The 16,580-nt window shown below is 44.5% G+C and overlaps 2 protein-coding genes across 3 annotated transcripts; one reads left to right on the top strand and one right to left on the bottom strand.

Annotated features, from left to right (window-relative positions):
• Window positions 1–1,989: 1,989 nt before the first annotated feature.
• si:ch73-70k4.1 (uncharacterized) lies at window positions 1,990–10,151 on the bottom strand. 2 transcript variants are annotated; one of them, XM_055930870.1, is made up of 4 exons: window positions 9,908–10,151; window positions 9,473–9,620; window positions 6,088–6,878; window positions 1,990–3,387 (listed from the first exon to the last, which is right to left on the bottom strand). In XM_055930870.1, the coding sequence occupies exons 1-4, from the start codon at window positions 10,048–10,050 to the stop codon at window positions 3,315–3,317; spliced, it is 1,155 nt and encodes a 384-aa protein (XP_055786845.1). In that variant the 5' UTR covers window positions 10,051–10,151; the 3' UTR covers window positions 1,990–3,314. The 2 variants fall into 2 exon arrangements, with proteins under 2 accessions (XP_055786845.1, XP_055786844.1); XM_055930869.1 differs by having other exon boundaries at window positions 9,449–9,620.
• A 4,585-nt stretch (window positions 10,152–14,736) lies between these two features.
• On the top strand, window positions 14,737–16,368 carry LOC129860469 (ski oncogene-like). The gene has a single exon (XM_055930871.1). The coding sequence runs from the start codon at window positions 15,439–15,441 to the stop codon at window positions 16,351–16,353; it is 915 nt and encodes a 304-aa protein (XP_055786846.1). The 5' UTR covers window positions 14,737–15,438; the 3' UTR covers window positions 16,354–16,368.
• Window positions 16,369–16,580: the final 212 nt, after the last annotated feature.

Raw genomic sequence — 16,580 nt, forward strand, 5'->3', positions numbered from 1 at the left:
AATGTCATTTCAGAGAATTTGGCAGTACGTCCAACCACCCTCACAACCGCAGACCACGTGTAACCACGCTAGCCCAGGAGCTCCACCTCCGGCTTCATCTGCAGGATCGTCTGAGACCAGCCACACGGACAGCTGATGTCCAAACCAAATAATTTCTGCACAAACAGTCAGAGATAGTCTCAGGGAAGCTCATCTGTGTGCCCCCAGTCCTCACCAGGGTTTTGACCTGACTGTAGTTCAGCATAACTGACTTCAGTGGGCAAATGCTCACTTCGATGGCCACTGGCACGCTGAAGTGTGTTCTTCATTGATGAATCCTGGTTTCAACTGTACCGGACAGATGGCAGACAGCGTGTATGGCATCGTGTGGGCGAGCGGTTTGCTGATATCAATGTTGTGAACAGAGTGCCCCATTGTGGCGGTGAGGTTATGCTATGGCCAGGCATAAACTATAGACAATGAACACAATTGCATTTTATCGATGACAATGAGATACCGTGACAAGATCCTGAGGTCCATTGTCGTGCCATTCATCCGCCGCCATTACCTCATGCTTCAGCATGATAATGCATGGCCCCATGTCAAGGATCTGCATACAATAATTAGAAGCTGAAAATGTCCCAGTTCTTCCATGGCCTGCATACTAACCAGACATGTTACCCATGGAGCATGTTTGGGATGCTCGGGATTGACGTGTACGACAGCGTGTTCCAGGTCCCGCCAATATCTTGTAATGTCACACAACCATTGAAGAGGAGTGGGACAACATTCCACAGAATACAATCAACAGCCTGATCAACTCTGTGAAGATGTCACACTGCAAGAAGCAAATGGTCACACCAGATACGGACTGATTTTTCTGATCCACGCCCCTAACTTTTTTTAAGGTATTTGTGGCCAACACGCAGTGCATTAGGGAAATTATTCAGACCCCTTGACTTTTTCCACATGTCGTTACGTTACAGAATTATTCTAACATGGATTAGATAACCATTTTTTTCTCAATCTACACACAATACCCCATAATGACAAAGCAAAAATGTTTTTAGAATTTTTTGCGAATGTATTAAAAATAAGAAACATACCTTATTTACATAGGTATTCAGACCCTTTGCTATGAGACTCAATTGAGCTCAGGTGCATCCTGTTTCAGGAGAGGGAAAGATGAACGGAGCAAACTACATTGAAATCCTTGATGAAAACCTGCTCCAGAGCGCTCAGGACTGGGGCGAAGGTTCAGCTTCCAAAAGGACAACGACTGTAAGCACATAGCCAAGACAACGCAGGAGTGGCTTCGGCACAAGTCTCTGAATGTCCTCGAGTGGCCCAGCCAGAGCCCGGACTTGAAGCCTATCTAACATCTCTGGAGAGGCATGGAAATAGTTGTGCAGCGACACTCCCCATCCAACCTGACAGAGCTTGAGAGGATCTGCAGAGAAGGGAGAAACTCCCCAAATACAGGTGTGCCAAGCTTGTAGCATCATACATAAGACTCGGGGCTGCAATTGCTGCCAAAGGTGCTTCAACAAAGTGCTGAGTAAAGGGTCTGAATAGTTATGTAAATGTGATCAGTTTTTTTATTTGTAATAAATTTGCAAAAATGTCTAAAAACCTATTTTTGCTTTGTCATTATGGAGTATTGTGTGAAGACTGATGGAAAAAAACAACATTTACATCCATTTTAGAATAAGGCTATAAGTTAATGTGGAAAAAGTCAAGGGGTCTGTATGCATATCTATATTCCCAGTAATGTGAATTCCATAGATTAGGGCCTAATTTATTTATTTGAATTGATTGATTTCCTTATATGAACTGTAACTCAGTAAAATCTTTGAAAATGTTGCCTTTATATTTTTCACCATGCTCAAAGGGATATTCAATGTCTGCTTTTACCCATCCACCAATAGGTGCCCTTCTTTGCGAGGTATTGGAAATCCTCCCTGGTCCTTGTGGTTGAATCTGTGTTTGAAATTCACTGCTCGACTGAGGGACCTGACAGATAAGTGTTTAATTTGATTTGTGTGTGTGGGGTACAGAGATGGGGTCGTCATTTAAAAATCTAATTAAAACACTTTTTGCACACAAAGTGAGTCCATGCAACATAAGTTACTTGTTAAGCACATTTTTACTCTTGAACTTATTTAGGCTCTTGCCATAACAAAGAGGTTGAATAATTATTGACTAAAGACATTTCAGCTTTTCATTAATTTGTCAAATAAAATTAAAAAACATAATTCCACTTATGGGGTATTGTGACATTATGGGGTGTTGAGTGTAGGCCAGTGACAAAAAAAATCTCAATTTAATCCATTTTAAATTCAGGCTGTAACACAAAATGTGGAAAAAGTAAAAGGGGTGAGAAGAATTTCTGAAAGCAGTATTTACAGGAGCTCTCTGCTTAGGCTACCAGGGCACCATGGCAACTACTTATACAGGGTACACTTCCTGCTTTGCTCCTCGCTTTGGCCACCAGTCCACCCATTATACCTTTGTTGACTTGAATGGGGACGCCCGTTCTATTCATTCTACTTCTATGGCAGCATATGCAGTTAGGAGCGGAGGAGAGAACAAAATGTGGATCTGAATGAAGCAATATGGGACACATCAGAGATTGTTTCCAACCATAGCGATGGGAAGAGGTACACCTCGTAAATGCTTAGTGGCAGGTGTGCCCTCTATCCATCTCTATGATTCCAACCTTGTAGTGCATGATGATAGGTTGGTGGGAAAAGGGGCGGAGGTGGGACAGTAAGTCAGTAAATCTTACAAAGTGTAAAGATGGGTTTTTGCTCCAGCCAACAGTAACACAAATTAAACCCACGACTGAAGACTAGATGATCAGTAGAATCAGATACTGTATTTTACCGAATCAGAATCAGATACTGTATTTTACCGAATCAGAATCAGATACTGTATTTTACCGAATCAGAATCAGATACTGTATTTTACCGAATCAGAATCAGATACTGTATTTTACCGAATCAGAATCAGATACTGTATTTTACCGTTGTCTGCACCCGCCGTCCATCACAGGGGGATAGATACCACTGGAGTTTGAATCGAAACGACCAACTAGCCAAAAAACAGGGTGGAGTGAAACTAACTCCTCATTAGAGCACACTGTAGCAAAACTTTGTGTGACGGATGGCAAAAACAAGCATTTTTAATTCGACAAGTTCTGATAGCACCTCCCCAATTCGGTCCATTCTCTTCTGTTTTGTGCCTAGTGAACACGACCCAAATGTGGTGCAACGGCCAGCTGGCTGTCCTTCCAGACCTCCATCCTTGGTGTCAGAAGAAGACTCTGTGGACTATCACCAGGTCATGTCGACGGTCATCTCCGACAGACACTTGGCCAGGTGGCTGTCACAGTCCATCTGAGTGAACCTGGAGAGATGGATGGACAGCATTTCAGTCATTTGTCTTTTATCAACCCAGGTGGTTCAAATCTCTTTCCACAGGAGAAATCTGTCCCAAAGAAGGCAGCAATCAAATATTTCTTACAGAAGAAAAAAAAAGAGCAACAATTCGAGGCCTACTTTAAAACGGCAGTCTATAATCATAACCGCCATGTAATACCTTCAATTATCACAACTTTCATCGCATGTATTGTATCGATATGATGCTCGAGCGCAACAACTGTCGACTGCACTGACAGTGCACTGAATCTGAATGGATGGAACAGACATCTTTTCATTGTCTCTTCTTGAGCTTCAGTGCTTTCAGCTTATTAACTTCAGATTGCTTCTGCTACTGCTGCTCTCCTGCTGGGCCCCCTCACACAGTTTGGGTCTCATGTACTTTTTACTTGCCCTGTTTTAAAGGCCTACTGAGATTCTCTCTCTCAGTATCTCTCGCTCCCTCTCGATCACACTCTCTCTGCATCTCTCTTTCTGCATCGCTCTCTCTCTCTCTGCATCTCTCTCTCTCTCTCTGCATCTCTCTCTCTCTCTGCATCTCTCTCTCTCTCTCTGCATCTCTCTCTCTCTCTGCATCTCTCTCTCTCTCTCTGCATCTCTCTCTCTCTCTCTGCATCTCTCTCTCTCTCTCTGCATCTCTCTCTCTCTCTCTGCATCTCTCTCTCTCTCTCTGCATCTCTCTCTCTCTCTCTGCATCTCTCTCTCTCTCTGCATCTCTCTCTCTCTCTGCATCTCTCTCTCTCTCTGCATCTCTCTCTCTCTCTCTGCATCTCTCTCTCTCTCTCTGCATCTCTCTCTCTCTCTGCATCTCTCTCTCTCTCTGCATCTCTCTCTCTCCCTCACTCACTCACTCCCTCACTCACTCACTCCCTCTCTCTCTCTCTCTGCATCGCTCTCTCTCTCTGCATATCGCTCTCTCTCTCTCTCTGCATATCGCTCTCTCTCTCTCTCTCTGCATCGCTCTCTCTCTCTCTCTGCATCGCTCTCTCTGCATCGCTGTCTCTCTGCATCTCTCTCTCTGCATCTTTCTCTCTCTCTCTGCATCTCTCTCTCTCTCTCTGCATCTCTCTCTGCATCTCTCTCTCTGCATCTCTCTCTGCATCTCTGCATCTCTCTCTCTCTCTCTGCATCTCTCTCTCTCTCTCTGCATCTCTCTCTCTCTCTCTGCATCTCTCTCTCTCTCTCTCTGCATCTCTCTCTCTCTCTCTCTGCATCTCTCTCTCTCTCTCTCTGCATCTCTCTCTCTCTCTCTCTGCATCTCTCTCTCTCTCTGCATCTCTCTCTCTCTGCATCTCTCTCTCTCTGCATCTCTCTCTCTCTCTCTCTCTGCATCTCTCTCTCTCTCTCTCTCTCTGAATCTCTCTCTCTCTCTCTCTCTCTCTGCATCTCTGCATCTCTCTCTCTGCATCTCTCTCTCTCTGCATCTCTCTCTCTCTCTCTGCATCTCTCTCTCTCTCTCTCTCTCTGCATCTCTCTCTCTCTCTCTCTCTCTGCATCTCTCTCTCTCTGCATCTCTCTCTCTCTCTCTCTCTCTCTGCATCTCTCTCTCTCTCTCTCTCTCTCTCTGCATCTCTCTCTCTCTGCATCTCTCTCTCTCTCTCTCTCTGCATCTCTCTCTCTCTCTCTCTCTCTCTGCATCTCTCTCTGCATCTCTCTCTGCATCTCTCTCTGCATCTCTCTCTGCATCTCTCTCTGCATCTCTCTGTCATTCTACTGGAAGGTAATGCGCGGGCAGAGGGTCCTCTCCAGGAGAGAGACTGAGAAAGAAGAAACTGGAGCAGAGTTATTTTTCTCCAAATCATGTACTTTCTAAGAACCCTGCCATCCGTATCCTCCTGCACCCATGCACACTAAACACACACACCGTTATATGCCGTTACAGGGAAAAAGCTCTTCATATTTCTAAACGAGAGATAGAGAGACCCCTCTCTCTTCCCCCTTCTAGGTCACTCTCCTCTTCCTTCTATCTCTCCAGACAGAGGAAGCCATTGTTCCTGCTAGTCCAGCCAAGAGAAAGAGAGAGATAGTTGGGAGGGGAGTACAGCGGGGTTGTGTGGCCAGGCCAAGGTACACAGAGCTGGCTAGGGAGCAGACCATGATGCGGGGCCAGACCCAGGCCAGGCCCTGGCCAACACAAAGGCCGGCCTGTTCAGAAAGAGAGTAAAACGAGAGAGAGAGAGGGGAGAGGGATCCAGCTCTCGTACCACTGGCTCTGAGCCCTGCTTTTTAGCCCCGTCATTCATTCACTCCGCCTCTACCTCACTTAAAACGGCCTGGCTTTTTTTTTATACCCATTTCAATGAATGATTTACTGTGTACTTTTCTTCAACCCACTTCCCTTCCACTGTTTACATGCAAACCCAGCATGGTCCGCTATGCAATCAAGGATGTGAAGATCTACATTTGAAAATTCTGTCTAGGATGTATGTCCTAGAGCTACGTTTTGAAATGCCCTGCAGATGTGAAACAATGGAATCCGTACAGTCAATGGTTATACCTTGGATTTGTCAGACACCGAGGTTTTACCTCTGCGGAAGAGCAGCCAACTACCATTGAATTTGAGTATGTAGGAAGGACAGTAGTACAAGGCAGCAGGCATATGGGAAAGATAGAGAGCAGATGAGTGTGCTGAATACAGAGAGGTTGGAGGCAGGCAGACCTAACTTACCCAGCTGGGAACGGCACCAGGCACATGGGGCAGCTCTGCATTGACTTTCCTCCTCCTCCTTTGCCAGCAACCCAATCAGCTCTGCCCATCCCAGACACCTCCTCCTCCCTTTTCTCCACCTCCCCCTCCTCCTCCATGGGAGCAGCAGTGCAGCTGTCAGAGGTAGAGGACGTGGCGTCCACCTGGTTTGCAGGTAGCTGCAGCCTCTTCATCCCCCTCTTCTCGCCCTCCTCTCCTACTCCTCCTCCACCCTTTCTTGCTTCTGCTGGTAATGATGATCCTCCGTTCCCTGCTCTGATGATGAAGGGCTGAGGAGTAGAGGGATGACTCTCCTTCTCTCCTCCTGGTCGCCTGGCTGTAGGGTGGGGTCTGGCCGCTGCAGTGTTTTGCCCTCCTTCCCCTCGTTTTGTGTCCTTTCTGGATGACACTCTGCTATTCCCCTCTCCACTCCACGGGCCTCCCCTTCCGTAGCTAGAAGGCACTTGGGCTCCCAGACTTGGTGGTCTGGGGCGGCCAGCACCACTACTACTGGTCCCCTCTCCGGGCCCCTCAAGACAGGGAGCAGACTTCGAAGGAGGGCCATTGATGGTGGATGTTGTCTGGCTAGTCTGTACTGGGACTGGGAGGAGAGTCTTTTCCAGCCCAAGAGAAGGATTGAGAGGAGAGTCTGTGGTGGAACAGTGCGGGGCCGTGAGAGTACTCAGAGGAGGAGAGGGAGAGGAGGGCAAGGGAGTCATGTCCTCACTGAGGCTACACCATCTCCATTCAATCTGCTGGTCTACATTAGAGCTCTGAAACACAGAGAAAGACAGAGAGAGAGAAAGGGGAAAATGTGTGGGGAGGGGGGTTTGACAGAAAGAAAGGAGAGAGGCAGAAAGAGAGGGTGAGTGAAATGATAGGGAGATGAGAGAGCAATGGAAAGGAGAGAGAATGGGAAGGAGAGAGCCAGAGAGTGGGGGACATGCTTAGAGTAACTTTGTCCCCATCAAGCAGGGCCCTTGAGATCCTCTCAAATGTGACTAAGTCTAATGTGTCCAAATACGTAATAAGGAAGGACTGGGAGTGTTAAAAGAAAAAGTGACGCTAGCCTTGGAGTTACTATCCCGGCGGCACATCAGACATCATTTCACGCAGTCTTTCGTCTGGGCCATATGTCTGTCACATAGGGGCTTGCCTTGCTCCTTTAGCTGGTAGCTAGCAGGGCTTTTCTAAGAGAAGCCCGCTGGAGTAAATTATTCAGCAAATGCAAGGTTGCATCAGCTACCTGTCAAAAGTGATTGGTTCATGTGGCGTGCGTGGCCCAGAACTGCCACCGTCTGACCGGAGCTCTGAGAGCCAGCGCCAGCCAGCAGGCTATAGCCGTCTGGGAGGTCAACAGTGACCACCATTTTAGTCAGCTCGGCAGTCCTCAACGACACATTGGTTTCCTCCTCTACTAGTCTAGTGCAGTGTTGTTCAAAAACAGCTATTGTATGTGATAGAAATGTCCATTTTCTGAGATATTCTGTTTAGTCCTGCATGGTACAAGGAGAGAAATTTCAATTTTCTGAGATATTCTCTGTTTAGTCCTGCATGGTACAAGGTGGGATTGACACAATAGTGGTGGTTGAGAGTTGAGAAATCATCGCTAACCAGGTTTTATTTCAGTAAAGTATATGCCGGATAAAAAAAATGTCCCGACAGGCCTGAACGAAACCTGTAACCTGTAAACTGTCCAAATGGGAGAGGAGGGCAAGGGAGTAATGTCCTCACTGAGGCTACATCTTCTCCATTCACTCTGCTGGCAAGCTGATAAGCTTGCTAACATTGCTAATTTAAGTTATCAGGCTAACTACAATCTTATTGGTCGAAGAATTGTTCTTGACTTCAAAAGCACTTGAACACGATCATGGTTGGACTTTCGACTTCCCATGAGCACGTGAAGCCAGCAGAAATTAGGCTACAGATGAAATAAGTTGTGATGAACTTCACAGGGTGGTGAAACTGCAGAGTGATGAGCTTGATGCACCTTTCCCTTTCCCTCACTAGCTTTAAGCACCAGCTGTCAGAGCAGCTCATAGATTACTGCACCTGTACATAGCCCATCTATAATTTAGCCCAAACAACTACCTCTTTACCTACTGTATTTATTTATTTATTTTGCTCCTTTGCACCCCATTATTTCTATCTCTACTTTTTCTCTCTCTACTTTTTTATTTTTTACTTGCTATATTGTATTTACTTCGCCACCATGGCCTTTTTATATTTTTATTTATTTATTTATATATTTTGTTTGCCTTCACCTCCCTTATCTCACCTCACTTGCTCATATTGTATATAGACTTATTTTTCACTGTATTATTGACTGTATGTTTGTTTTACTCCATGTGTAACTATGTGTTGTTGTATGTGTCGAACTGCTTTGCTTTATCTTGGCCAGGTCGCAATTGTAAATGAGAACGTGTTCTCAATTTGCCTACCTGGTTAAATAAAGGTGAAATAAAAATAAATCAAAAATGCTCCTTTCCAATACACATTGAGGGTCTTATTCTGGTGACACGATGATGATGCTTGGCTGCCATTGGACAGATAAAAATAGTCTCGCTCTTATACGTAATAATCTCAATGTAGACTAGACGATCCGAACACTCTACCCACATTGTATCTGCGAGCTGTTCGCTAGAGCACAGGTGCCAAGACCAGAGTAGGCACATATGCTATTTAACACAACCGTTTTTGTGACAAAACTACAGGCACATTTGAAAATGCAATGGAAACACATTGAAATGTATATTTTTTATTCGAAGCGAAAAAATTAATTTGACTTGCACTACATCATCAACCATTGCTTTTTATCCACAAGTCAGTTTGATGGAAACACCACTGGTGGGAAAATGCACATTTCTTCATGCAGATTTATTTGTATTTTTGCATGAAAATCTGTCTCCAATTGGATGGAGAATTAGCTACTTATAGTGGGATTGCTAACTTTGTAAATAAAAGCTTTTTGTTCAAGCCATACAAGACGCTACATTCAATTAATAAAGGTCTCGATTTAAGGCGATGACCAGTTGATTAGTACAATCTATTACTGATTGGCCGAAACAAAGTCCTGCGCCATCACAACTACTGAGATGCATCCACACTCTTGGGCTGACTAACTCACCAGTGTGGAGGCTGACTAACTCACCAGTGTGGAGGCTGACTAACTCACCAGTGTGGAGGCTGACTAACTCACCAGTGTGGAGGCTGACTAACTCACCAGTGTGGAGGCTGACTAACTCACCAGTGTGGAGGCTGACTAACTCACCAGTGTGGAGGCTGACTAACTCACCAGTGTGGAGGCTGAATAACTCACCAGTGTGGAGGCTGAATAACTCACCAGTGTGGAGGCTGAATAACTCACCAGTGTGGAGGCTGTTGGAAGGTCAGGGACTGGGTCCCAGGGGTGAGCGTCCAGACAGGGAAGAGCAGAGCTCAGAGCCAGGGCCCAGAGACTCTCAACTGCAGCCAGGTCATCTCTGGACCACCACGTCTCTGTAGGGACCACAGGTCTACAGAACACAGCAAAATAATAGAGCACATAAATATGACTAGTAAGCAAAACACGAACAATTATGTTTCTTAATTCAATAAGGACCAACCACCATCTATTTGACATGAAGACAATGCATTGCAATCAAGGAAGACGCGATCTTCTTGTCACCAATTGTAGAAGCTAATGTTCAATCTGGGTATCAGTTATACATATTCTGTATTGCAATAAAAACAAAAGAGTAAATCGTGATGGGGGGTAGCTAGATAGATGGCGAACGTCACTGCACTTCGACTGCTCGCTTACCTCGTTGAACTCAAGCTTTCAATCGATGCACTGGAACTTTCGTTGTTCTTTATCAGCGTGTTCCTGAAAAATATATCAGTTAGGGGCTCCTCGATAGACAATTTCTTTCTTTTTAGTTTTGACTTTGGGCATTTCTCAGCCATAGCAATGATCTATCTCTCTAGTCTGCCACAGTTATATTTTTCGCGGCATTGACGGAACAGCACAGACTTCCATGTTTGTGCGATGACGTCAGTGCGCAGGCACACACGTCGGGTGAAGAACGCAAGTAGGTCTCCGACGCCGGATAAAAAGTTTCAGATATAAAGTTATTTGAAACATTGTATCCATCCAGTAAACTCGATTGTTCAAATGTTCATTTATTGAGAAATTGCACTAAGCTATTTACCAGCAGAGCTTGTTCATCAACACAAATAAAGTGAGCCAATTTGCTTTCTAGAATACTAACCAACATATTGCATTCACAATATCTGCCGCTGGGAAATGTACATTTATCATTTTTATATCAGCTCTAATTAGTTACACTTTATGAAATTTCTGCAATTGTATAGTTCATATACTTCTCTCTTGATGTCATTCCTAGGTTTATAAAATATGTTGTTGTCATTCTCATGTGTAGTAATTTGTACAATAACAGTAAGTAAGAAAGGATAATTTTTACTTTACAATGATATACAGGAAAAAGCTATATGCTTTTAATTCCTCCTGACTGTATTATTGTACCACACTGTAGTCAGCAGTATGGGTCACTGAGGGTCAATGCAAGGATGGAGTTATGCAATGGCCACTGTAGCCTGTTATCATACGGTCATCCTAGAACACAGAACTAGGTGGTGGAAAGTTGAAGTCATATAATAGTGGGACTTTCTAATCTAAGCTTTGGGACAAAAGCGAGGATGAACAGAAAGAACAGCTATGGAGGTTATGTAATGGAAAAGACCAGGAAAACAACTTAAAGGATGGAAGAAAAATAACAGAGAGAGGGCAACAGGGAAAAATAACACTATGGGAAAACCTGCCACTTTGAAAATAGGTGAGGACAATTTTGAAACAGTGCCCCAGAAGATGAGAATTCCAGAGGGCTAGATTGCTGACATGGGTAGTCCTTTACCGCAGAGGGAAAAGCACAAAAGCAGACCCAGGCGAGGCAGGCTGTGGATGCCTGCCTGCAGTGTTACACTGGGAAAAGCGACCAGGCGCCTGGAAAGAAAGGTTATGTCATTTAGGAGTTGTGATCCTGTTGTGTGCCATTGCCATGGATACAGGAAGGAAGACGGGGGAAATAAAAAATAGCAGAACCAACTGACCATCCAGGCTCACAAAAGCAGGCTCATCCGAAAGAACAGAGAGGAGACGAAACGAGAGAGAGAGAGAGGAGGGGGAAACTCGAAAGAGAGGAGAAGGACTTGATGTATTATGAATCATTGAAAAGAGGAAAGATGTTCGCCGCTCACTCTCTCTCAACTGTCTCTCAGGCTTGGCCTCGAGTAGCTCAGCAGCTGTGAAAAATATATATACAGTATCAGTCAAAAGTTAAGACACACTTACTCACTCCAGGGTTTTTCTTTATTTGACTATTTTCTACGTTGTAGAATAATAGTGAAGACATCAAAACTATTAAATAACATATATGGAATCATGTAGTAACCAAAAAAGTGTTAAACTAATCAAAATATATTTGAGATTTGAGATTTTTCAAAGTAACCACCCTTTGCCTTGATTACAGTTTTGCACACTCTTGGCATTCTCTCAACCAGCTTCATGAGGTAGTTACCTGGAATGCATTTCAATTAACAGGTGTGCCTTGTTAAAAGTCAATTTGTGGAATTTCTTTCCTTAATGCGTTTCAACAAATCAGTTGTGTTGTGACAAGGTAGGGGGGTATACAGAAGATAGCCCTATTTGGTGAAAGATTAAGTGTATATTATGGCAAGAACAGCTCAAATAAGCAAAGAGAAACAACAGTCCATCATTACTTTAAGACATGATGGTGAGTCAATTCGGGAAAATGTCAAGAATTTCTGAAGTTTCTTCAAGTGCAGTCACAAAAACCATCTAGCGCTATGATGAAACTAGCTCTCATGAGGACCGCCACAGGAAATTGAAGACCCAGAGTTACCTCTGCTGCAGAGAATAAGTTCATTAGTTACCAGCCTCAGAAATTGCAGCCCAAATAAATGCTTCTCTGTAACATACACATCTCAACATCAACTGTTCAGAGGAGACTGCGTGAATCTGGCCTTCATGGTAAAATTGTTGCAAAGAAACCAATATTAAAGGGCACCAATGTGAAGAATAGACTTGCTTGGGCCAATAAACACAAGCAATGGACATTAGACTGGTGGAAATCTGTCCTTTGGTCTGATGAGTCCAAATTGGAGATTTTTGGTTCCAACCGATGTGTCTTTGTGAGATGCAGTGTAGGTGAACGGATGATCTCCGCATATGTGGTTCCCACAGTGAAGCATGGAGGTGTGATAGTGTGGGGGTGCTTTGCAGGTGACACTGTCAATGATTTATTTAGAATTCAACATACACTTAACCACCATGGCTACCACAGCATTCTGCAGTGATACGCCATCCCATCTGGTTTGCGCTAGTGGGACGATCATTTGTTTTTCAACAGGATAAGCTATTTAACCAAGAAGGAGAGTGATGACCTGGCCTCCACAATCACCTGACCTCAAACCAACTGAGATGGTTTGGGATTAGTTGGACCGCAGAGTGAAAGAAAAGCAGCCAACAAGTACTCAGCATATGTGAGAACTCCTTCAAGACTGTTGGAAAAGCATTCCAGGTGAAGCTGGTTGAGAGAATGCCATGAGTGAGCAAAGCTGTCATTAAGGCAAAGGGTGGCTACTTTGAAGAATCTAAAATCTAAAATATATTTTGATTTGTTTAACAATTTTGGGGGGTTACTACATGATTCCATAATAGTTATTTCAAAGTGTTGATGTCTTCACTATTATTCTACAATGTAGAAAATAGTAAAAAATTAAGAAAACCCCTTGAATGAGTAGGTGTGTCCAAACTTTTGACTGGTACTGTATAGTAACCTACACCGGATAGGAACAGTGAAATGTGTTTTTGTTTTTTTTACAGGGTCAGCCATAGTAGTATGGCATCACTGGAGCAAAATAGGGTTAAGAGCCTTACTAAAGGGCACATCGACAGATTTTTCTCCTGGTCTGCTCAGGTATTCAAACCAGCAACTTTTTGGTTACTAGTCAGCGTTTTAACCACTAGCCTACCTGCCGCCGCATACACTGCATCTCACTCATATCCATTAGCAAATAGACAAAGCCCCAGGTCCCTCCTGTCCCTCCAAAAGGGTAACTTATCCGCAAGCCATTCAGGATATAGCTCATCACTATAGCTCCAGATCTGTCAACCCACCATGTCAATTACTGTGGGTGGGTTTCTGAGGAAAATGGAAAAATCCTAGCCTGGGTACCAGTTTGTCCACTTGCACTCAAACATTGTCATAATTATCACTTGTTTCAAAAAGGGTTGGACTGATCCATTGTGGAAAATGGTTGAGACTGTTGGTGTAGGATTTAGCAAGTGGATTGCCTCTGGAGGGTAGGCCATGATTGGCATATAAACTCAATATAACACATTGGCCTTTGGTCTAGGGGTCAGAATATTGCTCACATGAACATTGTAGCCTACTCATGGTTATGTTTGCTATATGCCATGCAAATATATTGATGATATTAATATCCAGAGTACTAATTTATGGCCTAATTTATATTCTAATGACCTCTGTGACTGAGCATATCTCCAATTGCCATGCGGTTGCAGTTACATTGCCTCATGGCTAGGAGGAGCCACAGGAACGGCAAACAATTGCCTCACCTTTCATGTTTAGCTCACGTCATCACAGTAAATCTTTACTGGAGATGACAGCAAACGACAACAGAGCCGACCAAATGAACAACATTACAATGCAGGTGTAGACTGGTATACAGTTAATTTCATGAATCTTTTGAAGGCCGATTCGTTTTTAAACCGTGTAGTAGTAAAAAAGCTCATCTACACTCCACAAGTGTATTAGGCGTAGGCTATATTATTTATTCAATCACATTCATTGAAAAAAATATACAAATTGCTCAAGTTAATTACACCCAAGTAACCATGTACATTTTAAATGCACACTGACAGTTCAGTTTGTATTTTTCTCACCTTTCCCAACTCTTTTCAGCACAATAGGAATGATTCGATGTAGGCTAGTCCACTTGATCGTAGCCAACACCCAGTGCACTGCTCAATTGTTCATACGTTTAAAGTGTGCGTATTCATGCTCTCGTTGTTGCACATTACAATTAAAACTAAAAAACCCTGGGGGAAAGTGACTCAAACATAATTGTTTCATTGCATAGACTGTGCTGCTACTGTAGGGGAGCTCGAACAGTATAGCCGTGCTTGCGCAATTAACTGGCACATCTATAGATTTAAACAAGTCTATGCGTAAAAACAGCCTATGCGTAAAATTAATGGAATTGGAATGGTGCGTTCAAATAACAATAATAATAGTTATTAATATGTTGCTATAATCTGAAAATATGTGGCCCTAATATGTATTCTTCCCTAGTTTCCGCAATTCACAGTATAAGCCAGCCTGGAAAGTTAAACCTAAATAAACAAACCGCAGCCAGTCGTATAATTTGCATTTCAACCTTAAAGTCTAAATTTGACTGTCTGTAGCAAACTCCACCCATTCTCTTTCGGTTACAGCCGTTCCTAGCTGTGAATCAAGGGATTCAATGAGCCCTGTGCATTTTTTCGCCTTTGCATATTCCGTACAATGCTTCTAGAAGTAGGGGAGTGTCGACTTGTTCCTGGAAGAGCCAGCCTGCGGAGTCAGTCACATTCTTGGCTGGGATTCAATGATTGAGCCAGACACTCACAAACACTGAGAGAGGGATGCGAGAGAGAGCGAGAGGGAGAGGGGGGAGAGAGAGAGAGAGAGAGCGAGGGGGCAAGTGAGTGAGTGGGTGAGTGAGTGAGCGAGCGCAACCCAGCTCACAGACTAGCCATCTCCACACAGGCGTAGCGAACTGCGTGGGTAAACGGAGTGTTTGCATCGAGCTCTACTGCAGTATTTCAAACTGATTTTTGTATGTGTTTTACACCTGTTACATAGAGAGAAGGCTTTGCTTTTTCGGTCGATACTTTTACATAGAGAGAAGGCTTTGCTTTATCGGTCGATACTTTTTCTGGAACTTCAAAAGCGTATCATTCCTTTTTGGAGGAGTTTCAGAGGGACGCGTTTTAGATATGGACAGTCGGGAGTCTACTGCATGGGAAGACTCGCCGGTGTCACCATTTGCCTAGTAGGCTCCTAGTCAACGGAATTGGATACTCACTACCTGGGACTTTTTTTGTGGTTGTTTGATGAAGCGCTTTTCGCACTTGACTGATTCTGGGATACCTTGGATTTACAAGGAACCGGGACCTATCGTGTCTTTCGATTGTTTTAGTTTGCCCCAGTTGACAGGAACTCTCGCTTTCAAAGTCGTAGTGAAACCATGGAGACTGTAACTCGACAAAGCTTCCAACCTCACCCAGGACTGCAACAAACTCTCAAGCAGTTTCATCTGAGTTCTATGAGCTCCCTCGGCGGACCGGCGGCTTTTTCTGCTCGATGGCCACATGACCTCCTGTTCAAGAAGGATGGGAAAGAGCCCGAGCCCGTGCTGCATCTGCCCATGCAACCGCCGACAGTGATGCCAGGGCCTCTCTTCATCCCGTCCGACCGCTCCACTGAGAGGTGCGAGACGGTCTTGGAGACGGAGACTGTCTCCTGTTTCGTGGTCGGCGGCGAGAAACGTCTGTGCTTGCCGCAGATCCTCAACACCGTCCTGCGGGATTTCTCCCTCCAACAGATCAACTCGGTGTGCGACGACCTCCACATCTACTGCTCCCGGTGCACGGCGGAACAGCTGGAGATCCTCAAAGTCATGGGAATTCTCCCATTCTCCGCGCCTTCCTGCGGACTCATCACCAAAACTGACGCGGAGCGCCTGTGCAATGCACTGATTTACGGGGGCACCTACCCGCCGCACTGCAAGAAAGAGTTCTCTGGCTCCCTGGAGCTGGAGATCACGGAGAGAAGCTTCAAAATATACCACGAGTGTTTCGGAAAGTGCAAGGGTCTCTTCGTCCCGGAGCTGTACACCAGCCCAAACGCAGCCTGCATTCAGTGCATGGACTGCAGACTCATGTACCCGACACATAAATTCGTGGTGCACAGTCACAAATCGTTGGAAAACAGGACTTGCCACTGGGGCTTTGACTCTGCGAACTGGAGGGCATACATCCTATTGGGCCAGGATTACACAGGGAAAGAGGAGAAGGCGCGCCTGGAGCAGCATTTGGACGAGATTAAAGAGAAATTTGACTTCGCCAACAAATATAAGAGGAAAGCATCAAGGGTGAGTTGAAGTCAATGTTACAATGTAGTTGCACTGTGTTGCAAGTGTTGTTGCATTATACGAATGTTGTTACACTGTTGAACGTTTGTTTCCATTTCTCTTTCTGGTGTGTTGTTGTGTTGTCTTCTTGTAAATACAATGTTATCTAGAACGTCTCCTATCTAGAGTACAGTATACGATTGGTGCAAACTGCAATGACTTGTCCCTGCCATGGGTTTGTTTAGACTGGAGGCGAG

The sequence above is a fragment of the Salvelinus fontinalis genome, chromosome 8 (assembly GCF_029448725.1).
Source record: "Salvelinus fontinalis isolate EN_2023a chromosome 8, ASM2944872v1, whole genome shotgun sequence".
In the NCBI taxonomy this organism is placed as follows: Eukaryota; Metazoa; Chordata; class Actinopteri; order Salmoniformes; family Salmonidae; genus Salvelinus; species Salvelinus fontinalis.

Coding starts and splice junctions, on each gene's coding strand:
- si:ch73-70k4.1 (XM_055930869.1), bottom strand. CDS start 10,050: ATGGCTGAGAAATGCCCAAAGTCAAAACTAAAAAGAAAGAAATTGTCT. Junction 9,621..9,907: donor GAAAGCTTGAGTTCAACGAG/GTAAGCGAGCAG, acceptor TGTGTTCTGTAG/ACCTGTGGTCCCTACAGAGA. Junction 3,388..6,087: donor CTGGTGCCGTTCCCAGCTGG/GTAAGTTAGGTC, acceptor CCATCTCTCCAG/GTTCACTCAGATGGACTGTG.
- LOC129860469 (XM_055930871.1), top strand. CDS start 15,439: ATGGAGACTGTAACTCGACAAAGCTTCCAACCTCACCCAGGACTGCAA.